General features: G+C 41.5%; 1 protein-coding gene across 3 annotated transcripts; it reads right to left on the minus strand.

The window, feature by feature from the left end:
* Positions 1 to 1,841: 1,841 nt before the first annotated feature.
* INIP (INTS3 and NABP interacting protein) lies at positions 1,842 to 20,297 on the minus strand. 3 transcript variants are annotated; one of them, XM_080820768.1, is made up of 6 exons: positions 20,139 to 20,297; positions 19,946 to 20,054; positions 18,906 to 18,988; positions 6,419 to 6,521; positions 3,993 to 4,083; positions 1,842 to 2,847 (listed from the first exon to the last, which is right to left on the minus strand). In XM_080820768.1, the coding sequence occupies exons 3-6, from the start codon at positions 18,928 to 18,930 to the stop codon at positions 2,752 to 2,754; spliced, it is 315 nt and encodes a 104-aa protein (XP_080676894.1). In that variant the 5' UTR covers positions 18,931 to 18,988; positions 19,946 to 20,054; positions 20,139 to 20,297; the 3' UTR covers positions 1,842 to 2,751. The 3 variants fall into 3 exon arrangements, with proteins under 3 accessions (XP_080676894.1, XP_080676895.1, XP_080676893.1); XM_080820769.1 differs by lacking the exon at positions 19,946 to 20,054 and adding an exon at positions 9,277 to 9,320 and having other exon boundaries at positions 20,139 to 20,187; XM_080820767.1 differs by lacking the exon at positions 19,946 to 20,054.
* Positions 20,298 to 27,470: the final 7,173 nt, after the last annotated feature.

The raw sequence follows: 27,470 nt of genomic DNA on the forward strand, positions 1-27,470 counted from the left end.
TACAGTCGTGAACAAAAAGGAAGGGGGGAAGAAACACAAATCATGGCCTCAAAGACCTTATGTACTGGTACAACATACAACAAAGAAAATAAGTAAAAGACAAACACACAGAAACAGAAAATTCATGAAACAAAACCTATTACAATATGCCATGGAACTCTCATGCTTCCTATTTTTCAAAAAAAAAAAAAAAAAATTCTGGTCCCACTCCATTAAACCATTAGGTTGGCTTCTCATTTCAGTAACAAGCTGAGGCGTGCACTTAGAGAAATACCGGTCTAGACAATTTATAAAATAGGCTGTGTGCTGCTCCTACTTTACAGGCAAGACAGACTGACATGCCAAGAGAGGTGAAATGAGTTACCTCCATTCTCCTCCAGTCAGGGGGCAGCGACCCCGAAGCTTCCCCTCGGGGCTTTTGACTAGTGCGCTGCTTCTCCGGTGGGCTCTGCAGTCCTCCCAACGGTCTTAGTCCCTCCTTCTCTCTGACTGTGAGACCATGACCTTTGCCTGGAGCAGCTCTTCCTGCCGTTCCAGGTGAAACCCTACCAATACTTCCAGGCCCATCTAGCCTGGGGAGTGGTCTGGGGGCCTCTTCTGTGGCGTGCTGCACTCTGTCTTCCTTTGTCATTTCTGCTGTCCCACAACAGGCTCCTCTCCACTGTGACCTCCTTCAGAGCGGGTCTCCTCTTTCTCACCTTCCCTCGCCCCGCTGCATACTCCGGTGCTTTACAGAGTGCGTACTCACAAACACGTATGGAACTGACTTGAATTTGTAAGGGACTAACAGAGGGGCGGGAGGAAGGGCTTCCTAGCCAGGACTGCAGGATTTAACAGTATCTATTTAAAAGGCTAAGAGATTAGAAAAGATACCACTGGAAAAAAAGACCTCTTTACCTAGGTCATAAAAGTCACACATTAGGTAGAGGTTTCAATAGTATAAAAAGTATACAGTCCCAACTGTTTATCTCCTCGGCATCAGTAGATAGATATAGAACCATGTGTTGCATAGAAGAGACACTGTCAAAATAGTTCAAGAAAGTAAGGGCCATTGTAGAAGGCCCAAGGAAGTGCTGGAGGGACCTGAGGCAGGACAGGAGCCAGAGGCCCCTGGGGACCTCCTCAGCCCCAGGGAGTAAGGACACCTTTGCTATAATAGTGACTCTTACAATGGCAAAGGCTGTCACCTCACCCAAATGCAGAAAATCAGTTCAAATTCTCAAGAGAAAGAATCTAAATGGCACAGCCAAGTCTAGAATTCTCCACTCCTGCTTTAATTAGTTTGGGTTAACCTCGGGCTGTGCAGTTGGTGCAAATATCTAGGGAAGGAAGAAAAGAAACTCTTTGAAAAGGGAGATGAACTTCAATGAAATATTGACCCAAACTGGAATTTTAAGTTTAAATTTTATCCTACCACCGGAGATGATCGGGACTCAAGGCTAATATGAGGTCAATTACAAATAGTTATATGAAGTACTGTATCTGTGACATAGTATAAAATATAATTTCAATCCTTTTAAAGGTCAAAAAATGTAGATTTTAGCTAAGTTTTAGATCAAAGAAATCTATGAGTTTATATATCTGTGAGATAGACAGACAGACAGACAGACAGATATAAGGAAAATTGAATTCCTTACCCAGGTTTTTCAGACTTTGTTTTGAATTAGAGATTCTAATTCTCTAGGACTGAGGTAAGATAGGAGGGACCACATACTTAAATAAACACTCCAGATTCTGTGTCATACTGAGAAACTTGCTTAACCTAACTCCTTAGAGTAATTAAAAAGGGGCTCAACTTGCATCTGTTTTTATTTTTTTTTTAAGATTTTATTTATTTATTTGACAGACAAAGATCACAAGTAGGTAGAGAGGCAGGCAGAGAGAGAGAGAGAGAGACAGAGAGAGAAGCAGGCTCCCTGCTGAGGAGAGAGCCCGATTCGGGGCTGGATCCCAGGACCCTGAGACCACGACCTGGGCCGAAGGCAGAGGCTTTAACCCACTGAGTCACCCAGGCACCCCACATCTGTTTTTAATTAGAACAAAAATGGACAATAAAATGTGGGCACACTATACGTGTACTAACACTAAATAATAAGAGGACATACAAATTTTAAAATCACATTTCTTATCATTGTTTTTAATCGCATTTAGTCACATAATTTATGGTAGCATAGGTTTATAAAAGATGTTTAAGACTGGCTGGTAACTTACTCTTAGATTTTCTTTGAAAATGGAGAATAAATGAGTTAGTCATGAGTTAAAGAATATTTAAGAATGACAAGTTGACTATAAACACAAAAGGTACACTGATAGCAATTCTATAAACAGCAAATATGAATGTAACTCATTTAAGCCTACTGGTTCACATTTTTAAAAGCACCCTCATTTCCTTAAAGTTAAGTACTACTCATGAAAGGCTACTGCGGACAATGATATATTCAATCCACCTAGTTGGCGGGTGGGGGGTAAATTTATGTGACCAATCGAGAGTCTGATTTGGGTTCAAAAATCAAACTGTATTCCAAAACAGTCACAAGTAGCATCATCAGTTCCTTAGATAATACAGCTTCCAAAACTCTCATCCTCCTGGTGACCCTCCTTTTCTGCTTCGAAATACAAATGCCTTTCTTTTAAAGAAGCAAAAAAGTATAAAAGTTCACCAAAATTCTGAAAGTCAATAGTTCGTATAGCACTAAATGATAGTAGCTTTGGCATCTGATATTATAGTCACTTTTGTTACAAATCTTTTCTTCATTCTGGGTCAAGGCGAGGTAAGACAGGAAGAATGAGGTTCCCAAAGGCAGAGTCTTGAGTTATGAAGTATCCAGATGAGTGTGCGTGTGCGTGCTAGGGAAGTTACCAAAAAAAAAAAAAAAAAAAAAAGGCAATTAAACTATTAGAAATCACAATCTTCCAAGCAAGGCATTAAAACTACTTACCCTTTCTGAGTGTTTAAGACCAAATTTATTTTAAAAATCAGTTCTGCCACTGCTAATTTTGTTTAAATACACAGGAGATGGACAGTAATAAAGAATTTCTATTAACAAGCTGCACCAGGCACTCATTTATCAGACCACTCTGTCCCCCGTGATTCTCTAAAGTCAATAATGAGTTAAAGACATGAATTACTTTGTTCCTTGGAGTGGGGAAAACTTGCAACAAAGATCCCCCAAATTTGCCTTTGATCAACAAAGTAGGAGCTTGAGAAAGAAGGGCAGTTGTTGGAAAGAGTGGAGGGTGGGCAAGGGAGCTAATTACTGGTGATTAAGATCCCAACATTTTGTAGATAATGTCGAAATGTAAGTAACAGAAGACCACCAGGGACCTCCCTCTGTCACTAGAGAAAGGAAAGCTGTTTTGAGGTTGCCTTAAGTGAGATGATCTTTTGTCTCTTCCAATTCTGAGGCTGTAAGGTTTAAAAGCATAGGTAATGATGGCTTGTTCAAGCTCTCTGGGAATGTTAGTCAAACTATCCAAGATTACTGTAATACTAAAACTGTTTATTCCTATGAAGAACAGTATTTTTTTTTAAACTGACAGATGATCACATTCCTATGGTTAAGAGTTAGGCTTTAAGCACTTCCTGAGTAACAGGTATGCTGACCATTAACAAGAGAATCCAAACAACAATAAACCGGTAAGATTATCCAGGTATGTAACAGCATGACAAATTTGAAAAAAATATGTATGTACTATTAAACTAGCCAGTTCAGCTTTAAGATCATTCTGTCCATCCAAATATCCTAACCTCCTGTAGGCAAGCATCCCTTGCCAGGTACAGCACCAAAACAATCATGACCATGTCAAAACCATAAAAGATACTTTCATAACTGTTGTATTGGTCCTTCAAATCCTTTGGGCATGACTGATCATCAGAAAACCACTGCAGTTATGTGTGGAACGTTTTATTGATGTCGCTCCACCGAAATACAAAATAGGAATCGTGCTGGAATTCTCCAATGAGACAGGAATGTCGGTTACCCTTTGCTCACCTGCAAAGCTGCCTTTTGTTGGGCTGCGATATGCTGCTGCTCGGCATGATCCCGGAAGTCCTTATTAAGAGAGGGTCTCGAGAGTGCGATGCTAAAATGGGAATCTTAGTTATGTGGCTGTTTAAGGTAGAAACTTCCTACTTCTGAATCACATTTTTCATTATACATTCTTTACAGCAATTTAAAAAAAAAGGCCTTCTGGAATAAGTCTTTTTTTTTTCCCTTCTCCCACTGTTTATACTAATTTATATGAAAAAAGCCTGTTATTTACTGGAGCTTCAAATTACCTCTATTTTTGGTTATTCTTTGGGATGAGCTACGGTCCCCTACTTTCAAACTGCTTTGAGGTACTCCAGTCTATCACAGGTTACATTTATGATGAAGAGGGAAGCACGCCGAAGCAGAAGGTTCAGCATGCGAAAAGCCCAGGGCCAAAGACCTTGGCGTGTCTGAAGAAATGAACGGCTCAACAGGACTGGAGGTCAGGGCTGAAAAGGGGTGAAGTGGGTTGGCAGAAAATGACACAGGAGAGAAAGGCAGGTGCCAGGGTATCAAAAGGCTTGCGAAATAAATTAAGAAATATAGACCTTATCCTCACAGTGAAGAGAGGCTCCCAGAGAGTTTAACGCAGAGGAGTGACATGATCACAAGTACCACACGACGACTCCGAAAGACCACTGCTAAGCAGACTGTGCTGGTCACCTCCTCAACAGCTGTTCGTCTCCCTATTTCCTTGCTAATGGAATCCAAACTTCCTTCAGTTACTGGTGGTCCCATGCTTCAGGGCTGGCCAGGCTCACCCCTCAGGGAATGAACTCTGATAGGTGTAAGACAATGCCATTCTCCTTGCTGGTTTCTGGTTTAGGCAAGAGAAAGATACACAATTCTGGGCAACTAGACTTGATGGGCAGTCTGCAGGAAGGCTTCTGAGACTCTTACAAAAGGAATGTAGGACAGGCATCTTTCTGGCTTTGGCCTCTATAGGTGGCTCAGCATAACGTGAAGCTGAGACTATGGCAGTCACATCTGGACCATTAGGGAGCTACTGGCCCACAGAGAAAGGCAGAAAGGAAGGCTGGGGAGAGGCCGGAGCACGGCTCACACTGTCAGCCACTGCACGAAGCCAATCTGGAACCCCCAGCTCTTCACGCTCCTGCGAAACATACATCCTCATGTGTACGCCGACTTTCTTGGTTCCTGTTACTTCCAGATTAAAACATTCTGACACAACTGATAAATATATTCAGGAGGACTGAAGATGACGGGAAACTCAGGGAGGAAGCAGCCATCGCCATGGAGGCAAGAAATAGGAGTGGCCAGGACGAGGGTGGCATCAGTAGCCACGAAGAAAAACAGGCAGATCTGAGACATGTTTCAAACTATTCACGTAAGAGAATGGCAACTGCTTGAAGAAGGACACGAAAGGGAATAATAAATGAAGTCCACGCTTCTGACGCTGAGAACTAGTAGATCAGTGCCACTCGCCAAGACAAAAAACCCCAAAACAGTAAGTGTGTTAGGGAGAGCACAGGAAGGAAAGAGGAGTTCAGCCTGGGACACACGAAGTTTGAAATGCCTAAGGGACATCGGGGTGGAGCTACCCAAGAGGCAGTTTGGGAGTCGGGAGAAAAGACTAGACAAAAGTTATCAGCACATAAATAACAGGGTGTGTCAAGTGGAGGCACCTGTCCAGGGAAAAGCTGTGCGGAGACAGGAAACTGGCTGTAGGACCGAACTCAGGGGCACGGACATTCATGAGACAGGCAGTGGAGACATGTCTGCAAGAAACCAAGACCATGTGACACTGAACCAGTGGAAGCCGAGGAAATGGGAGTATTTTAAGAAGGACGGAGTGACCAGTGGTGTCAACGCTAAGATGTCTAATAAGAGAAGGCCCTCGTTCTACCAGATTTAGCTACCATGAGCTTGCAAGTGACCGAGGCAGGCACCTATTTTTAGAAAGGGAGAGGGGCTCTCAAGTCAGGAGTCAGTAAGTGAGAAAGTAAAGACGAGGACAGACAGCACTTCCAGGAGGTCTGGCTGAAAAAGAGGGGCAAGGCAAGGGCAGTGGCTAAATGCGATGGAAGAAGGCGGAAACTGAACTCAATAAAGATGAAGCCACCTGTATTTTCCCTGCTTTGTAGACTGCTTAACAAGTGGGATGCTGACAACAATTTCAGCAACAAACAAAAACCATACAAACCCTTTTCTTTTTTAAAAAGTACTCTGGGGACCATTAAGTATTCCAGTTAGAAATGAAACAGTTAAGATCAAATCAATTTGTCTAATTTTTTCAAATCTAAGAAACAAGCATAACATGTAAATTGCAATGTTACAGAGACAAACATCTGCCAACCAACTTGAAGTATTTTGTCCAAGATCTTTTTGATATCACTGAATATAAAAAACACATTATTCTTCAATACCTCGCCCCAGGATGATTAGTTGACGATTGGTTTTGCATTAGTAATTTTCTCTTCTCTTTGTCCAGTTCTGCCAAGATTGCAACTCTGTTTTTGTTTTGAAAACCTAAAAAAGGGTGGGGGAGGAGAGAGAGAGATAAAAACATTTTAGAGCTATTTTTATAAACCCAGGCCGTCTAAAAACCCAGCAAGCAAATTCTATTCTCTAACAAGATAATGAACCCACTAGTGAGTAGTTCCCCTAGATGGTTACACCATTTTCCTACTGTTTCCCAGCGACTTTACCAGCACAGAACTGTAACCACCAAGGTTTTCAGGAGGAAAGTACCAACAGACACGCTCAGATCCAAACAATATTTCTTTTTCTCAACTGCTTTCATTCAGAAATGACAGTCTTTCAAGGAACAAGTCAAAGAAGTACAACTGACTACATAGGAGTTCTGAGAAAGAAATGGAGCGTAACAGATGGGACACAAAAATGTGTGTTCTTTATCAAGTACTTAATACTGGGCTTGATTTTGATCTTCAAATTTCATAAGGTCTAGAGCAGAGGGTGCAAAGTCCTGGCCCAGGAGCAGCAACCAACTAGGTTTTAATATCTGAATTAGGGGCACGTGGGTGGCTCAGCTGGTTAAGTATCCTCTCGATTGGAGCCCAGGTCATGATCTCAAGGGTCATGAGACTGAGCCCAACATGTTTGGCATCACGCTCAGTGGGGAGTTTGCTTGAGATTCTCTCCCTCCGCCCCCCTCCATGTGCTCTCCCTAACATTAATTAACTAAATAAAATCTGAATTAAATGCCAACATGTAAACATTGAGAGCATGTCAACAAAATCCTCAGATTTCTTGCTTCTCTTGAAACATCTCAAGCACCAGCAACAAGGGATCTGGATACCCCCATGGTAAAAATTAACCAGAACAAAGAAATAATCATTATTTTATCACATTAAAAAGACACCGGGCACTCTCTACCTTATTACAGTCCTTATGAGATTTGTATATACACCTGTGGGCATTTGAGTTTGATCCCTAATTTAGAAGAAAGCAAATGGAAAGATAAAAGGCTGGGAAATGAAGCCCAAAGTGAGTTCTCTGTAAAGTGAAGAATGCTTTCCAAGGGAAAGTTGTACTCTCCCATTTGTATATATGAAGATGCGTGTATATAAAGCAAGTTACACCACTAGGTGTATTCCTAACTATAGGACAAGACTTTTTTCCACTTCTCAGAAGAGGCTAGTGTGTTCTTACAAAATAATTATATAGTTCCATCTTTGTAGGAATTTAGAGGTACTATAGATTTGAAATCTGATAGTGTCTAAATTATGTGATGAGCAAAATACATAACCACACTCAAAAGTACTGATGTGCTGTTTACAGAAATAACCATTTCTCTCAAGATTAATTTGTTCGCAAATAATATTTGCGTAAATATTAAAAAATTGTAAAAAAATTGTATATACATAGAAATTGTATGTAGAAATCATTAAAAAGACTACATGAAGATAATCTGATCAATAATGTTCAGACGAAGCTTTTCAACTGAGCTTTTCAATGCATTGAAGCTTTCCTATGTTTTTTTTTTAAATGTCTATCCTCTGTGAAAAGGAACTTTGTAGGGAAAGTACTAGTTGCATGTTTTAGCGCAAGAAAAAAAAAGTAAAAGAAAAGAAAACAAATGTACAAATGTGCCTGGAACATCTTGTCAGAAAGCATGGAGGTTTTTTTTTTTTTAAATATCCAGGGTAGTGCTGAAAGAACGAAGAAGTCAGGCACCTGGGTGGCTCAGTCGGTTAAGTGTCTGCCTTCAGCTCAGGTCCATGATCTCGGGGTCCTGGGATCAAGTCCCATATTGGGCTCCCTGTTTAGTGGGGAGTCTGTTTCTCCCTCTCCCTCTGCCATTCCCCCCATTCATGCCCTCTCCCTCTCTCTCTATCAATCAATAAATAAAATGCTTAAAAAAAAAAAAGAATAAAGAAGTGAATCTGAGGTTAGCCAGGCTGTCACAATTGGAACATTAAAAACAGAATAATAATTATAGCTAAATGGAACAAACTGAGTCAATGATAAGCCATGACTCCATAATAAGACACAAAAAGGAAAGCTAAAACATAAAAATATAGTTGTAAAGAAGGGTGAAAATAATTATTATTATCATTAATAATTAGGTCAGTTGTAATAATTACAATTAATAATTAGGTTAGTGTTAACATTTAGGGATTTATTTCTCCTATTAAGTATATGTCTGTTTATAAAGTACAGCTGTATACTTTTTTGTTTGGGTACACGGAGGAAGGGGTAGATACAGGAAACTGGAGCTAAGCCAAACACTTCCAGAAAAAGCAGGTTTGGGACCAAGAACAAGAGAGGTGGATTCAGCACAGGTTCTCACACACATGCGCTTGCACACACACACACAAGCACACACACACCATTTAAAAGGAGCCCCACTGGTGATGAGCACCCATGTCACACAAAGACCAAGCAGAGACTGTGAGTTCTAACTGGATGAGTTAGTGAAATTCCTAAAGAGAGCTAACTCTAAGACCTAATGCTCCCTGACCTCTTGGGAGATGAAATGCATTAAATCTTGGCAGTACAGCTACCAGAAAAGGGCAATTCATAATGAAAACAGAACACAGAAGTATTTCATTTAGGGGCTAACTCCAGGTTGCAAGAAACTAAAAATCTATGAGGTAGGCATGAGCTTAAAGAAATCCCATTAATTCAGCAGGTCAAGTTTAATGATAGAAGGGACCCAATGCACACCAGCACAGCTTTTAAATCATCTCTAAAGGCATAGCCAAATCTTGTGTTTTGGCTGAAAATCAAACTTATCAAAAAACACTAAATCTTGACTTACCTGAAATTTTGTTTTGTTTTGGTAGTGGTAAGATTACTGTAACCCTAGGAAGGTATAGAAAGATTACTATAATCCTGGGAAAGTACAAAAATAAGAATCTGGGAAGGTTATTATAACCCCAGAAGACATAAAAAACAAGTACAGAAAGAGTAAATTAATTAATTAAGCCTATGGATTAATATTTTTAAATAAATTTAAGTGTACTAATTTTGCAATCATTACAAAGTATTACATAATCATTAATTATAATTCTAATTTAAACTGTGACAGAGAATTTAACAAAATAAGCTTATAATCAATTCTAAATGTTTAAAAATTTTTATTTTAGAAGTTACTTTATTAGATGAGTATAGGTTTAATATACCATTAATTAAATTATGAGCAGTGATGAGTATTTTTCTCCATGCATGAGATCCCCTTGGACTTTAAAGAACTCATTGAAGTAAACAAGGGGTCACCAGAGTGGGCCAGCCCATAGCCTTCCTTCGCTGGTAAAGATGGGATGATGCCTGTCTCTGTATCTCATTTATTGCTCCATACTCCCACCCAGAAACCCAAGTTTTATCCTTATAAACCCTCCCCCTTACTACCCACATCTACTCAATCAGCGAGTCATATGAATTTCATGTCCTGAATGTCTCAAAAATAACCTCCCTTCTCAACTCCTTTTCCTCAGTCTAACCACCCAAAATTATCTTTTGCATAATATTCCAGACCTTAAATGTGTATCTACAGACAGCTGAGAGCCACAAAAGCTACTTTACGGAGAAAGGATATGGTCAGGTCTTCTGGGCGTTTATTTTCTGATATTGTCTAATGCTCCTGAAATCTATGCTTCCCTCTTAATTTTTTAAAAAATACATTATTATTTTACATGTCTGTTTTGCATAAAACATTTACATTATAAAAGTATATAAAAGTCAACAGACAGCTCTTAGGAAATAATAATAGCTTTCGAATTTGAAACTTAAGGCACAAACTAAATAATCTATCTGGTTATATGAAGCGTTATGTTCTACAGTAAGATTCTCCGACCTTCAGGGTTTATACAAACGAACTCTAACTAGGACATCAATACATAACATTTAATTTTTTTTATTACACTCAGTATACAAGTTTTTTTTTTTTTAAATCTCTCTTGCCGTAATTTAACATTTGACTTTTACATTCTTTTACACATATCATAGCCACACGTAACTTTTACATTCTCAGAAGCATGAGGGTGTTAAAGATATATCTCACATACAGTACTTAATATTCCTTTATAGTTAACCTTTTTCCTAATAAGATTATCTTAGAATAAAGCAGCACACTCTAAAATACTTCTGCTTTTAGAACTGTAACCCTATCTCCATTCACAATCATATATATTTTCGTTTCTTCATCCATTCATAGAAACATATAACTCCCACACATTTTTTTGTCACTAAAAAGATTCCTGAGGAACTGGCATCACATCAAATTGCATTTAAAACCTAAAGCTGAAAATCACTTTACATGAATAGCTCTACCACACTTAAATAAGCACTAACTGGAATTCTTTTCATTGGAAAAAAATCTAAAGCTAAAGAATGAAAATTGTTCTAAAATATTATTCAAATCCTTTCAAGTGGTTATCCTACAGGCTATATATTCGTCACAACTATATATTAATTCAACGTGTCATACTTAAGATACCTGTTTAGTATTAAAGAAAAGTCACTGTGACACTATTAGTTTAACGTGTTTTAAGTTATTTACTGAATCAACATATATTTATTGTGTATTCATCATATACAGGCACTAGATAGGTTCTAAGGATACAATGATGAGCCAAAGCTGGACATGATTCTAGCTCTCCTGGTTCTCAAACAGTCCAGTGAGGATAGAGATGATCAAATAATTACAGCAATGAATGTATACTTAGAATCTAAGATGAGTGGTCTGAAATAAAGAAAGAAAATTCTATAAGCATTTATAATAATCCACTACTGTGGGAATCAACGTTGAATAAATCTGACCTAGTCTGGGAGTAGGGGGAGCAGTGAAGGCTTCCAGAGAAAGTAACGCCTGAACCGAAATCACAAGGACAAATAAATAAGTTCGTTGGGGCAGGGAAATAATACTTTCCCCGATCACAAAAGCACTGTAGCTACAGTGTTGAGAACAGGCTAGACAAGAGGACACAGGAGACTATGATAGTAGAACAACCTAGAGACGACAAAAGTTGTTACCCGCCAGGGAAACGGAAAGATAGGAACAGATCCAAGAGCTATTCAGGAAGTTAAATCAACAGGACTCCGTCAGAGTAAATATGAAGTAAGGAGTGGTGAAGAAGGGGTCGTGGATGGCTCCTAGATTTTTGGCGCATGTAGTTAAATGGTCAATTATTTCTACTTTTCTATTGCTGCTGTAACAAATTACTACAAACTTATTAGTCTCTTAAACAACACAAATCTATTATCTTAACAGTTCTGTAGTTCAGTGGTCTTACTCGGCTAAAATCAAGGGCTGCATTTCTTTCTGGAGCCTTTGGTGAAGAATCTGTTTCCTTGCCTCTTCCAGTTTCTAGAAGTTGCCTGAGTTCCCTTGGATCGTGGTACCCTTTCTCTGCCTTCAAAACTAGCAACACTGTATCTCTCTGACCATAGCTAGGGAGAAAATTTGCTGCTTTTCAGGCTTCCTGTGATTAAAATGGGCCCACCTGGATAATGCAGGATAATCTTCCCATCTCAAGGCCCTTAACCTTAGTCACATGTGCAAAGTTCTTTTTGCCAGAGAAGGTATAACATAGTCATGGGGATTATGAGGGGGAGCATCTTTGGTGGTGGTGGTGGGGAGGGGATCATTTTGCCTACCACACTCCCCAACAATATATGTAATGTGTTCAGTTGTTAAAGCTCAAACCTCATTCAGGGGAGACTGTCTGATGTCTGTCTTAGCAGAATAAAAGCATATAACATTACTAAGTTAATGTGAGTTGATTAGTACCAATAATTAGTCTTTCTGGTATCTTGTTAATGGCAAACACTTCTTGTACCCGGAGAGACTGAAAAATTATTCAGCTTGGGCCCCTGGGTGCCTCAGTGGGTTAAGCCTCTGCCTTCGGCTCAGGTCATGATCTCAGGGTCCTGGGACTAAGCTCCATGTTGGGCTCCCTGCTCAGCAGGGAGTCTGCTTCTCCCTCTGCTCCTCTGCTCATGCTCTCTCAATAAATAAATAAATAAATAAAATCTTGAAAAAAATTATTTAACTCCTAGCTACTTTTTGGAATTTACTGAAAATACGTATCAAAGAAAAGGGATGAACCCTAATGTCTGGTCAGGTGACCTCCCTCTTTTCCCTCTTAGTCCTTGTGTAAGCTGCTGCCACTTTCTCTACCCATTTAAGGTTTCCCTTTTGCAGGACTGGCTAAATAAGATGAGTTATCTTCTGCTCGAACTGACCTTTCCTCATCACTCATTTTTCTTTTCCTCTTACAGATAAAACTCCCAGGTCCATTTCATTGCAAGGATTTTCTGCTTAATAACAGATGCAGAAGAAATACAAAGATTTAGAAGTCTTTCGCCTCTATTCTGGAGCTCCCAATTTTTCTCTTAGATGCTATAATTAGAATGTTCTTTTTTTTTTAACTTTTTTTTTTTTAAAGTTTATATATTTATTTGACAGAGAGAGAGACAGCAAGAGAGGGAACACAAGCAGGGGGAGTGGGCTAGGGAGAAGCAGGCTTCCCGCAGAGCAGGGAGCCCGATGCGATGCAGGGGTAGATTCCAGGACCCTGACAGATGCTTAACGACTGAGCCACCCAGGTGCCCCATAATTACAATGTTCTAATCCCTCAGCTAAAGTGCAGTATGAAAAAACAATGACAGGGTACTGGGGCAGAGAATGAATCTGACTTCTCATATCAGTACTACCAGTTACTACTTCATATTGGGAAATTATCTCACGAGTCTGGACCAGTGGAGACAATAGTAACAACTTCGAAGGGTGGTTACATGAGGTACAGACAATCAAAGTAAAATATCTAGCATACAGTGTGCCATGTGGTAAGTGCTTAATAAATACTAGCTATCACTATCACTGTTAGTTAATTAATATCACTAGACTCTTCTCAGCCCCACTTGTGCCAACTCATTTTCAGTGAATAGTTTTTCATTACAAAGAATACAGCTGATGAGCATGCAGCTTTCTAGGGTCACACTCACATGATGGGCCTCCCAGGCCAGTCTCAGTGGGCCCAGGGATCTCAAGCTCTCTCCCAACGATACACAAGATCTGAAGATGCTTTACAACATATTCTGCCTCAACTCAGTTTCATTCCTAATTCAGCCTGGGGCCTACAGATCATTCCTAGCACACCAGAAAAATACTGCACTCTGCCTCTACAGCTAAAAATGAAACAAAAGGAAATCTTGCTTTAAAAATATACTGCAAATTGCATCATCTTTGCAATCTTTAAAAAAAGTACAAATACAAAAATTTTAAATTATTTTTACGCATCAGCATAAATTTTAATTTGCTTTTTTTTTTTAAGATTTTATTTATTTATTTGACAGACAGAAATCACAAGTAGGCAGAGAGGCAGGCAGAGAGAGAGGAGGAAGCAGGCTCCCTGCTGAGCAGAAAGCCCGATGCGGGGCTCGATCCCAGGACCCTAGGATCATGACCTGAGCCGAAGGCAGAGGCCTTAACCCACTGAGCCACCCAGGCGCCCCTTAATTTACATTTAATTTACATCTTAATTGAGAGATAGCATATCTATACCTATACCTTAATTGAGAGGTAGCATACCTATACAGCTTTTCTTTTGCACCATAGATGGCCTGGGGTAAGACTTAGTATTTGGGCCTGAGGCCAAGCAAGACACCTCCAAGAGCTATGCCACCCCACTCCTACACAGTACCCTGAAATCACACCTAAGAGCATCCAGAATGGCCCAAGTCAAAAATTCCTACCACCTGATCTGCAGGACTTAAAGAGTTATTCCTGCAAACATTTTAAGATCACTAGAAAATAAAAGAATCAAAGAAAATAATTCACATTTCTTACTCAGTATTTCACTAGGTTTCTGTGTCTGAAATCAGGTGCCACCACATGATCATAGGACCTTGATATTTACAAGTAATGAAAGATTCTTTACATAGTACGTTAGCCAAATTCCAATTCGAGACTGCCTCTACATATTAAAACTCTCAAAATGTTACTTATCAATCAGGTAGTTTATTAAGAACCAACCAAATGTTCCATACTACGATGGATGGTAAGGAGGAGACTTCAGTGACTGGGGCAAGAGCTTCTGAAATTTAGCAGTCCTGATTGCTACCACAGTATGACAGACTGTTAGATCTGCTAGTGGGGCTCAGTGAACACAATGGGATTCTATCTCCTATACCAGGGACCTTAACAAATTGCAGTGTACAGATCAGGATTTCTTTTTTAAGTCATGGTCCTTTCAGCTATTGTTGTAAGATAATTATGGCACCTGGCATTCAATCTCTGTATTAAGTAGTTCCTATACATATGAAGAGTACAGAAATAATTTAATATAGAAAGCAAAATGCGACAGAGCTTTAAATTTTTCACTGGGACTCTATAGAGCATGATATGGACTCCCTCTGCTGGTGCCTAATAGCAGCTCAGGACACCAAAAAAAAAAAAAAAAAAAAAAAAAATCACTGACAAAAGAACAACAGAAGCCAAAGACTAATCTCAATTCACTTCTATTTAGATTGGAGGATGTTTCACAGCAGATATATTTATGGACCAATCAAAGACAACCCTAAAAAAGATTGCGTTTTATTGCAAATGCTAAAAAAAAACAACAAAAAACAAAAAACCCAGCAAATTGTAAATCTCAATTATTGTGCTATTAAAAGAGATAGATAATTTAAAATTTATTTTCATCTGGACTGCATTGTGTGATTTTTAGCAGCATATTTTCACTCTAAAATAGACGTCTCTGTTTTCATTTTGGTTCAAATTAAATTATTTTTCATCTGATAACTTCACGAAAAGAACGGATCAAAGATCAGAAGCGAATGTTGACCTGTGATTAATCCACAGAGCACACAAATCACACAGGGTTATTTGAAAGAACAGAATGGTATTAGCTAGTTACAACAATCACCATAGCTAGCTTTTCACAATATTATACTTCTATAAAGCTCATGAACCTTTAGTGTGCCCTAAATGCAACTAATATACTAAAATAGATTTACATATAATGAAACAGCAGACTTCCAACTTCCAGTAGCAGCAGAGTAGTTTGGTTAGACAAACCCTGCCACAGTATAATTAAAATTTTCGGACAAAAGATGAAAAATTCATCTTATGAATTAAGATAACCAGAAAATAGTAAAGACTAGATAACCAGAAGATAACTAGATAAGATAACTAGAAAGCAGTAGAGACTGACCAAAATCAGAGAGAAACACCAACTCCTGAGTTTGGGAATTTGCGACCTTTTGTTTGATCCACAAACAGTTGGGATAGCCTCACCTTACTGGCTCTGAGTTGTCAGAGGACAGTTCAGGGCTGGCAGAGCAGCCAAAAAATGAGGGGAGAAACCCAAAAGGGAAAGGCAGAAGGAGTAAAGCCCAAAACCTGCCTATACAATCCACCCAGCATTTCCGTTTCCTGCTAAAACTACACATTGAAACCCCAGGGGGATCCAGCAATAAAGCAGCAACTGGAAGTTGAAAAGACTGAACAGAGATTTCAGCTAGAGCCCAACACAAGGAAGACAAGAGTTTGGAATGTGAGTTGAAGCTTGCATTTGCTAGAACGAAAATCACATTTCAGAGCAATACAAAAAAATCCAGAGTTTCTACAATATGTTAGTAATATCCACTATCCAGTAACCAAACACTAAGTATAGCAAGAAAAAGGTGACCCACACTAAAAATAAATAAATAGGGGCACCTGGGTGGCTCAGTGGGTTAAAGCCTCTGCCTTCGGCTCAGGTCATGATCCCAGGGTCCTCGGATCGAGCCCCACATCAGGCTCTCTGCTCAGCAGGGGGCCTGCTTCCTCCTCTCTCTCTGCCTGCCTCTCTGCCTACTTGTGATCTCTGTCAAATAAATAAAATCTTAAAAAAAAAAAAAGAAAGAAAGAAATAAAATGCAGTCAACAGAAAACAACTCCAAGGGGTGCCTGGGTGGCTCAGTGGGTTAAAGCCTCTGCCTTCCGCTCAGGTCATGATTACAGGGTCCTGGGGTGGAGCCGGCATCGGGTTCTCTGCTGGGGGGGGAGGGGGGGGCCTGCTTCCTCCTCTCTGCCTGCCTCTCTGCCTACTTGTGATCTGTCAAATAAATAAATAAATAAATAATCTTTAAAAAAAAAAAAAAAAAAAAAGAAAACAACTCCAAGATGATCCAGATGATGCAATTAGCAGTGACAAAAGACCTGTATCTAGACTCTATAAAAAAGGAAAACTTAATGATAAAAATAAACCAATTTTTTAAAAACAAGCAAAAAAGTAAAAAAAGAAAAAAGATTTACAATGGGCAGTAGGTACAAAAAAAAAAAGAGTTCAACATTTGTCATCAGGGAAATGCAAGTTAATACTATAATGAGATGTCACTTTGCCACTGAAATGGCTAAAATTAAGACGACCTATAACACTACATATAGAGCACCCAGAATTTTCACACGTTGCCAGAGGGCATGTAAATTGGTACAGCCGGTCTAGGAAAAGGTTTGGCAGTTTTTCAAAACGTTAACAATGTACTCAGCTATTAATCCAAATATCTACAAAAATACTTATAAACAAATATTCAAAGCAGCTGTATTCACCATGGCCAACACTGAGACAACCAGAGAATGAATTTTTAAAAAATGGTGGTGAATACATACAGTAGAGCACTACTCCACAAGAAACAATAAACTATCAACACATGGCACAACACGGATGAAACTCACAGTTTAGTGAGTTTAGTGAGAAGCTGGATACAAACAAGTACACACTTCATGACTACATTTATATGAAGTCTTTTTTTTTTTAAGATTTTTTTTATTTATTTGACAGACAGAGAGATCACAAGCAGGCAGAGGCAGGCAGAGAGAGAGAGGAAAGGAAGCAGGCTCCCTGCTGAGCAGAGAGCCCGATGCAGGGCTCGATCCCAGGACCCTGAGATCATGACCTGAGCCGAAGGCGGAGGCTTTAACCCACTGAGCCACCCAGGCGCCCCCATTTATATGAAGTTTAAGCGAGACAAAACTAAGGTAAAAAAATCAGGACAGAGATAAGTAATAAAAAAATATGGGTCAAACGAGTTTAGAGTTGATAGGCAAAGGAAATAGAGGTTTGCTTCAAGTTTTGAAACAGGACATAACTTACCAAGTGGGATTTAATACTTTCTGGAGATTAAATTTTACTTTTTAAAACTTATTTTTTTAATTTAATTTTTTCAGTGTCCCATAAAACTTATTTTTAAATAAAAACTTCTCTAGGATGTTTCTGACCTGATTTGCTTTAGAGAGCTTCTAAATAGAGGTGATGTGTATCAAAGTTTCTAGAGCAAATGAAGATAAAGGCATGAACATTGCCTGGTGACAATATAACCTCTTTATTTTATTTTTTTAAAGATGTTATTTATTTATTTCACAGACAGAGATCACAAGTAGGCAAAGAGGCAGGCAGAGAGAGAGAGAGGAAGGGAAGCAGTCTCCCCACTGAGCAGAGAGCCCGACTCGGGATTCGATCCCAGGACCCCGGGATCACGACCCGAGGTGAAAGCAGAGGCTTTAACCCACTGAACCACCCAGGTGCCGAATATAACCTCTTTAAAAGTGGTTCTGATTTCAAGTAGAAGAGAACACAGATGTCAGAGGAGGACCTAAGATTTACAATGTGAATAATCTTTTTATTTTATTTTATTATTTTTAAGATTTTATTTATCTGTCAGAGAGTGAGAGAGAGAGAGAGAGGGTATGCACAGGAGTAGGGGGAGGGGCAGAGGGAGAAGGAGGCTCAGAGCTGAGCAAAGAGCCTGAAGTGGGATTCCATCCCAGGACCCCAGGATCATGACCTGAGCTGAAAGCAGATGCTTAACCAACTGAGCCACCTGGAGGTGCCTATCTTTTTTTTTTTTTTTAAGAATTTTACTAATTTATCTTAGAGAGACAGAGAGAGAGAGTAGAGCGAGAGAGAGACAGCACAAGCAGGGGGAAAGGGCAGAAGGAGAGGGAGAAGCAGACTCCCCGCTGAGCAGGGAGCCTGATGTGGGGTTCAACCCTAGGACCCCTGCAATCATGACCTTAGTTGAAGGCAGATGCTTAACCATCTGAGCCACTGAGGTGCCTCCGGTGTGAATAATTTTTAAAAAATTTTTATTAACATATAATGTATTATTTGCCCCAGGGGTACAAGTCTGTGAATAGTCAGGCTTACACATTTCGCAGCACTCACCATAGCACATATCCTCCAGTGTGAATAATTTTAACACAAGTTAAAAAAAAGGATTAATAGTTATTAAGAATGTTATATATCTGATACAATGTTGGACTTACTTCAAATACAGGGTTTTTACTTTGCTATTAATTTTTTATTCTGACTACAGTAACTGCCCTATCCTAACTTTCTATTAAAACATGTTTATTTAACGGGGGAAAAGTTCCTGGTAATAACAAGTTCCAGCATGCATTACCTTGTCCTGAAGGGTTTGCTGCCATATCTTCCTATTTTGTTTCAGCTATGCTCAGTGGCAACTGGTCAGCACTTTACAGTCCCCTGTAGAAAAATGTGTGTACACATATATAAAATGTACCATACTTTAGTAACAAACTAAAAGTTGTCAGGAACAGCTAGCCTCCCTACAATGAAACGTTTTCAGTTTTTTTATCTCTTCAGAAATATACATCTGAAAAGTGTACAGACTTAAATCACAAATTTAAATTCTGCAAGCCCCTCAAGTATTTAATTAGACCATTAAGGTTCAATGTTTACTCTTGCCAATGTTGATACCAACATTTAGCATTGCTGTCTTTAATATACACCATTACGTTGTATTTACCAAGCACTACCAATGTATCAACCAACTGATAGCATCAATACAATCAGTGCTAGACAGAAAAAAAAAAAATCACTCCTCTATGGTGCTTCTTGATTCACTTAAAAAATATATCCAGCAACTACTGTGTATACTGAAAGCTAAAAAGGAAAACGCGCCTAGAATTTATCAAGTTCAAACTCTGCACCATACACTGTGTAAGATGCTTGAAATTCTTTTATTTATCACCACTTTACAGATGGGGAGATCCGTGCCCAAAGCCACAAAGCTAGTAAGAATACTTTGGGCTGTTAGTTTCCAAACTTTGTTGGTTTTGTGTTAGGCCTTGGGGAGATGGCAAATGAGCAAGACCCTAACCCTCAAGGAACACAGAGTTCCAGCGGGAAAATATACTCTCATTCAAAAAACCCTACTCAAGAGTTTAACAAACGCGCTCTTTAAAAGGCGCAAACAGTGCTCCGGAAGCAGAGAGGAACTGATTCTATTGGCGTGATGAGAGATGCCTTTGGGGGAACCCGGGAAAAGTAAAGGGCTGGCAAACAGATTTCGGTTTTGAACAAAATATCCTTAGGTGCTCCTGCAGCAGAAGCACAGGGCGAGCCAAGCCGCTTGGGAAAAGAGGAAAGAGGGCCATCTAGTGAACGGAAACGTAAAGCAGGGATATGACAGGGCGGCACCTGCTTCTCAAAGGGTCCTTGCAGGAGGGCGTGGAGCGCAGGCTGGGCGGGGGTTGCGGCCGACTGCATCCAGAGAAAGGGAAGTGAGGAAGGTGGAGAGGCGGCTACCCTATGGCAACAGAGACAGCAGCAGCAGATCAGCGCCGGGACCACACACTTCCCTCCCCCGCCGCCGTCAGGCGCTCCTACTTACCAGGGCCAAGAGAGCACCCAGGACCCTCCTCGCCGTCCGATCGCTCTCTCAAAGCGGGCGCGACCACTTAGAGACCTGCAAACAGAGCCCAACGTGCAGCTCTACAACCTTCCCGCCCCCGCTGCGCTTCCGCCTCCTACCTGACGTACACCCGAGGGAGCGGAAGTTCCGCCTCCCGCATGCGTCCAGCGGCAGCTGCCCGCTGCGATCCGTGTTTTAACTGCAGCCCCGTGCAGAAGGCCACTTCCTTTCCGAAGAGTGGCAGCCGAAGAGGCGCATGGGAGATGCAGGCTGCGCTGTTGGGGGCGGAGCCCGGGTGGGGCGGAGCCCGGGTGGGGCGGAGCCCGGGTGGGGCGGAGCCCGGGTGGGGCGGAGCCCGGGTGGGGCGGAGCCCGGGTGGGGCGGAGCCCGGGTGGGGCGGAGCCCGGGTGGGGCGGAGCCCGGGTGGGGCGGAGCCCGGGTGGGGCGGAGCCCGGGTGGGGCGGAGCCCGGGTGGGGCGGAGCCCGGGTGGGGCGGAGCCCGGGTGGGGCGGAGCCCGGGTGGGGCGGAGCCCGGGTGGGGCGGAGCCCGGGTGGGGCGGAGCCCGGGTGGGGCGGAGCCCGGGTGGGGCGGAGCCCGGGTGGGGCGGGTCCAGGCGGGGCGTGGAGACGCTTGCCGCTGACTAGGCGGGGAGGGGCGGGGCCGACACTAGCCGGGTCCCTAGCACCGCGAGTTACCCTTTTTTCAAGGCCATTATGGTTCAGAGAAAAGTCTCCAGCCCGGCGGGGCCTGAGACGATAGGAATGCACTTCCCCTGGGATGAGGGGAGGGCCAAACTTCACAGGCTGGGCAGGCTTTCGAGATTGAACAACCATCTGGGGTTGTGCGCCCACACGCATCCTCAAATCCCAGGGATTTTTTAAAAATAGTTTTTATATAATTATACATAAGAAAAGCACAAAACGTGCAGAAATGTTTGCTACTGTGCGATAATGTGTTCAAGAAATGGCTGTGTCACATCTCAGAACACGAAGACCCTTCTAGTGGGTTCACTGATGCGTGATTCCCGTGCAATGGATCGACGTATTTACATTGAAAGGTAACCGCATGCTAATGTGTGTCACCGGTTCTGTGGTCGGTAACCCCGATTACGCACATTTTCTAGAACTTGAACATATGTTCTTAAGAATCGGTATTTGCTCAGTGGTAAATGTTTGTAATGCACAATTTTGTTGTGCACGGATCTAGGACTGAAGTCACAACACTACCAAGCATTTATTGAGTGGCTTCTGCACGCTAGGTTCTTGTGCATCAGCTCCGGTCCTGTCATTTCCTGATTTATGAATGATTTATATTTACATATTCACCTATGAAGCTCAGAAATGTTGAGTTACTTTAGGTCAAGTGGCAAGCTGAGTTTCAAAGGAGTGAATGTTTGCCAGATGCTAAGGCCCACATTCTTAGATCCCACACGTTGTCTCTACTCTGGGGCAAGGAATTCCTTTGAGGCCAGGTCTTGTTGACATCTTTAATACAGATATAAAGTATAATGCCTGAGCCTTCTGAGAGTTGGCCTGGGCTGCTTTTCAATTAAGAGGACTTTCTGAGGGGTGCGTGGTCGACTCAGTTGAAAGAGCATGTGACTCTTGATCTCCAGGTCATGAGTTCGAGCCCCATGTTCGGTGTAGAGATTACTTAAAAAAAATAAATAAATAAAATATTTACAAAAAGGGGGAAGTATTTTTGAATCCTGGGCTGACTGAAAAGACAACTGGGATGTATATGGCTGACAAGACCTTAATGAAATTATTTTGGTTTAAGGTGCTGACTAGACAATACAGAAACCAAGGCATAAGAAAGCTCCAGTCTAAGTCTGATTTCTTTGTTTTGTTTTTTTAAATTTTTATTTAAATTCCAGTTAACATACAGAGTAGTATTAGTTTCAGGTGTAGGATTTAGTGATTCATCACTTACATACAACACGCAGGGCTCATCACAAGTGCCCTCCTTAATGCCTGTCCCCCATTTGGCCCATCCCCCACTCACCTCCCTCCAGCAGCCCTCAGTTTGTTCTCTATAGTTAAGATCTGTTTCCTGGTTTGCCCCTCTCCCTGCCCCGTCCCATGTTCATCTGTTTCTTAAATTTCACATATGCGTGAAATCATACGGTATTTGTCTTTCTCTGACTGACTTATTTTGCTTAGTATAATAAACTCTAGCTTCATCCATGTTATTGCAAATGGCAGGATTTCATTACTTTTTATGACCAATATTATTTTGTGTATATATACCACAACTTCTTTATCTGTTCATCAGTCAATGGATATTTGGGCTCTTTCCATAATTTGGCTAGTGTTGATAATGCTGCTGTAAACATCAGGGTGCATGGGTCCCTTCGAATCAGTATTTTTGTATCCTTTGGGTAAATACCTAGTAGTGCGATTGCTAGGTCATAGGGCAGTTCTATTTTTGACTTTTTGAGGAACCTCCATACTGTTCTCCAGAGTGGCTGCACCAGTTTGCGTTCTCCCCAACAGTGCCAGAGGGTCTTCCTTTCTCATTCTCCCAACATCTGTTGTTTCTTGTGTTAATTTTAGCCATTCGGACAGGTATAAGGTTGTAGTTTTGATTTGTATTTCCCAGATGATGAGTGATGTTGAGCATCTTTTCATGTGTCTGTTACCAGTCTACGTCCAATGGACATTCTGAAAGAAGCTCATTTATGGTGAAAACAACAACAAAAAAAGTTCTACCTCCAGAACAGTATTTTGTAATTTCCTGACAAATTCAGCCTCCAAGCATTGGGAGAACATTATCAGGAAAAAGATAAATTTAATTTGCTTCTATATATATAATTTTTTTTTTGCCCTTTACTTGGTGGGTGTTAGCCCTTGACCTTCCTCTGTCTTCTCCTTGAGAGTTTTGGAACTTCTGCCTCATAGAATTTGAACACATCGGTTCATAGTGGGTCAGTTTACTTGGGTTCAAATCCTGGCTCTAACACTTAACGGTTGTGAGCCCTTGTTTAACCTTTCAATGCTTCACTTCTGTCATCTGTAAAAAGGAAATAAAAATTAAATGAATAACCACTTCACACCCATTGGATGGCTACTATAAAAAAAAACAGAAAATAAAATAATAAATGTCAGAGAAATTGGAACGCTTGTGCACTGTTGGTGGAAATATAAAATGACACAACTATTGTGGAAAACAGCATGATGGTTACTCAAAAAAATTAAAAATAGAATTACCATATGGTTTAGCAATTCCATTTCTGGATGTATACACAGATAATTGAAAGCAGGGCTTCAAAGACATATCTGCACACCTGTATTCATAGCAGCACTATTCACAGTAGCCAGGAGGTAGAAGCAACCCAAATCCATGGATAAGATGAATAGATAAGCAAGATATGGTAAATACATACACTATAATATTATTCAGCCTTAAAATAGAAGGTAATTCTGATCTATGCTATATAGCATGCATGAACCTTAAGGATGTTATGCCAAGTGAAATACACCAGTCACAAAGGGCAAATACTGTGTGATTCCACTTATCTGAGGTACTTAAAGTAGCCAAAATCATAGAAAGTAGAGTGGTGTTTGCCAAGGGCTAGGGAGAAAGGGAGAATGGAGAGTTGTTGTTTAATGGGTTATAGAGTTTCAGTTTGACAAGATGAAAGGAGTTCTGGAGATGGCTGGTGGGGATTGTGGCCACATTTTCCTGCACATCTTGGTATGTGGTCATAGATCCGCTGATGAATACACAGATCCTCCACATCAACTAGGGAAAAGTCCAAGACCAAAGGAATGCGTATGGCAGTCCCGTGACTCTGCTGATTGATAAGGAAAGGCCCTGTAGCAGTCTACAAGGGCATCATGCTTATTATGGGCCTTTACTATCAAAGTAGAGAGTTGAGAATAGCTCCCAGCTTCCAGTTGGAGCCACCTTAACTCTCTTTTGCTATTTTGTGATTAAATATTTATGGAAAATGCATTAGGCTAGACAGCCTTTAAAATAAAGTGTGTAGAAGTTTGAGACAATTGCCATATTAATTATCTACTGCTTGTAACAAATTACCTCCAAACTTGGCAATTTTTAAAAAGATTTATTTACTTATTTATTTATGTGAAGGGGGTGGTGAGGCAGAAGGAAAGGTAGAGACAGAACACCAAGGAGACTCCCCACTGAGCACAGAACCCAGCACAGGGCTGGATCTCAGGACCCTGAGATTATGACCTGGGCCAAAACAAAGAGTCAGACACTTAACCAATGAGCACCCAGGCGCCCCCAAGCTTGACAGCTTATAACAACAAATGTACATTGTTTTACAGTTTCTGAGGGACTGGAATGTATGCAGCATGGCGGGGTGGTTCTGGCTTAGGGTCTTTTATAAGGTTGCAGCCAAGATCCTAGCTGGGGTTGTAATCATTTGAAAGCTCAGTTGGACGGAAGGGTCTGCCTGCAAGTTCATTCACGTGGCTAAGGGCAAGAGGCTTCAGTTCTTCAACCTGTGGGCCCTTCCATGGGGTTGCTCATGACATGGGCGACTCACAGCTGGAGCACGTGATACAAGAGGGAGAGCGAGTGACCAACACAGAAGCCACAGCGCCTTTTATCACCCAGTCTTAGGAGTGACATACCATTCTTCTGCCCTATACTGGTGCTCACAGACGGACCCTGATCCGTTGCAGGAGGGACTGCAAAGCATACAGGGAGATGGGATCACTGGGGACTCAGAATACCATAGACTAGGTGGCTTCTAAAGGATGATTTTATTTCTCACAGTTCTGGAGGCTGGGAAGTTCAAGATCGAGGCAGCGGCATGATCTGGCTCTGGTGAGGGCCTGCTTTCTCATTCACAGACAGCTGTCTTTTTGCAGTATCCCTATATGGTAGCAGCATTGCCCAGGGGACTGGGGAGACCTTGGGCCCTGAGGCCTCCACCCAGCCCATTCCCCCAGGTGTCACTGGAGGCTCTTGGTCTCCTGCAAGAGACTGACCAGACATTCAAGGACCGACCAGACACAGTGGTTGAGCAGTGTAAGTGAAGAGTTCATTAAAGCGAGAGTATGCTCTTAAATAAATAAATCTTTTCAAAAAGGGATGCCTGGGTGACTCAGTCAGTTAAGCAGCTGACTCTTGATTTCACTTCAGTTCATGATTTCAGGGTCCTGAGATCGAGCCCCAAGTCAGGCTCTTCACTTAGTGGGGAATCTGCTTGTCTCCCTCTCCCTCTGCTTCTCCCCCTGCTCACTCTCTCTCTCTCTTTCTCAAATAAATAAATAAATCTTTTTTTTTTTTTTAAAGGGTGGGGCAAGAGTACACTCTCAAAATGTGAGAGCCAGAGAGCTCAAGAGAGAGCTGCGCCAGGGGTTTGGGTCTCTTACCAACAGTTGTTAACTAGGAGGGTGGAGTATTTATTACTTGGGGAAGGGATTTCCCAGGGTTTTGTGTCTTTACTTGGTCAGGGTCTCTGGCCTCCTTTATTTTGGGCTTGTCTGGTTTAATCCAGCTTCACGTGGCTTTGTTTTTGGGATGCTGCCAAGACAGGTCTCTGGCTTTCCTGATAATGGGCTGTGACTCCCCCTTTGCTGGCCTCCAGGCATCCTGTCAAAGCCTAGGTAACCGCTGGCTCTAACAGTAGGGGTAAAGGAGCTCTCTGAGGTCTCTTTTATAGGGGCACTAATCCCCTTTATGAGGGCTTTGCCCTTATGACCTACACGCCTCCACAGAGCCCCACCTCCAAGTACCAGCATGCTGGCGACAAGGATTTCAACAGACGGATTTTGGACCCTAGAGACACAAACATTCAGTCCAAAGCAGGGACCATCCTAGAAGCTGGCTACTAAAACTATATGCTTTTAAAAAATATTCTTTAAAAAAGATCCTTTAACATAAAATGGGGTAAAGTTAGTTCAGGAGATTCTAAGCTACAAAAAAAGGGGTAGAATTGCCCACTCGTTGAGAGAACGACCTCTAGAACCAGACTCTGGATTAAGATCCTGGCTCTGCCACTTACTGAGTTAACACTCTTCAATTACTTCAATTACTTTTCAATTGTTCAATTTCCTCATCTGTGGAAAGGAGTAATAATAACACTTTCTACCATGATCTGTATGGTTGGACTCGAGCACTCAAGCACTTTCCACCTTTTAGGAAGCTACCCTTGAAGGAGAGTGGGTTTCAGTTAAAAAGCAGACAGATAGTCTGATGATTTAAGGGGAATTTACATACCATGAAATGAAACCTCTAGAAACTTTAGAAGTAATTGGTATCCTTTATGGGATCTTTACTATAACACTAGGACTCTACTTCTGTTGTCTTAAGACTAAACTCTGAGGGGGCGCCTGGGTGGCCCAGTGGGTTAAAGCCTCTGCCTTCAGCTCAGGTCACAGTCCCAGAGTCCTGGGATCGAGCCCCGCATCGGGCTCTCTGCTCAGCAGGGAGCCTGCCTCCCCCGCTCTCTCTGCCTGCTGCTCTGCCACTTGTGATCTCTGTCCGTCAAATAAATAAATAAAATCTTAAAAAAAAAAAAAGACTAAACTCTGAGAAGGGTACAATGGTCATCTTTCAGCTTTAAAGATGTAGAGATATAGGGCGCCTGGGTGAGTCAGTCGGTTAAGTGTCAAACTCTTGATTTCCACGTGGATCATAATCTCTGGGCCGTGGGATGGAGCCCTGGGTGGGCTCCGCACTCAGCAGGGAGTCTGCTTGATTCTCTCTCTGCCCCTCCTCCCACTCATGCCCACTCTTGCTCTCTCTCTGTCAAAGAAGTAAATAAAATTAAAAAAAAAAAAAAAAAGATGTGGAGACACTGAGGCTTTGAGAAATGAAATAAGTTTTCCAAGATGCCACCACTTTCTGTTTACAATAATGAGCTGGTAAAGGACAAACACTCCACCCTCTCATTGGCTGATGAATAGAAGGCTGCTTTAGGACCTGTCTGAAGTGGGAGGCTGGTATAGGCAGAAACTGGTCAGCACAGGGAAGTCATCAGCAAAAGAAAAGAAAGGATTGTTTCAGGCAAGGTCACCTTCCCTTAGAGGGAAAGGGCGTGGGGGTCTTACGGTGCAGGTCTCTTCCCCAGTGCTGATCAGGAAAATTCTGGACAGATTGGTCTAAAATTTCACCCGTGGGAGAAGCTGGCACTGCAGTTAGTGTAGGTATTAAGTCTCAGTGAGACTTAACATAAGTGAATCCATTTTTTTAAAAAGATTTTTATTTATTTGTTTGACAGAGAGAAATCACACGTAGGCAGAGAGGCAGGCAGAGAGAGAGAGGAGGAAGCAGGCTCCCTGCTGAGCAGAGAGCCTGATTGGGGGGGGGGTTCGATCCCAGGACCCTGA

The sequence above is a fragment of the Martes martes genome, assembly GCF_963455335.1.
Source record: "Martes martes genome assembly, chromosome: 12".
In the NCBI taxonomy this organism is placed as follows: Eukaryota; Metazoa; Chordata; class Mammalia; order Carnivora; family Mustelidae; genus Martes; species Martes martes.

Bases quoted from the DNA above. Each gene is read 5' to 3' on its own strand.
- INIP (XM_080820767.1), bottom strand. From the start codon at position 18,930: ATGGCAGCAAACCCTTCAGGACAAG. The intron at 6,522-18,905 runs GTAATGCATGCT...ACCCTTTTTTAG, and splicing joins AGCAAACCCTTCAGGACAAG to GTTTTCAAAACAAAAACAGA. The intron at 2,848-3,992 runs GTGAGCAAAGGG...TAACTTCCCTAG, and splicing joins AACAAAAGGCAGCTTTGCAG to CACGCACACGCACACTCATC.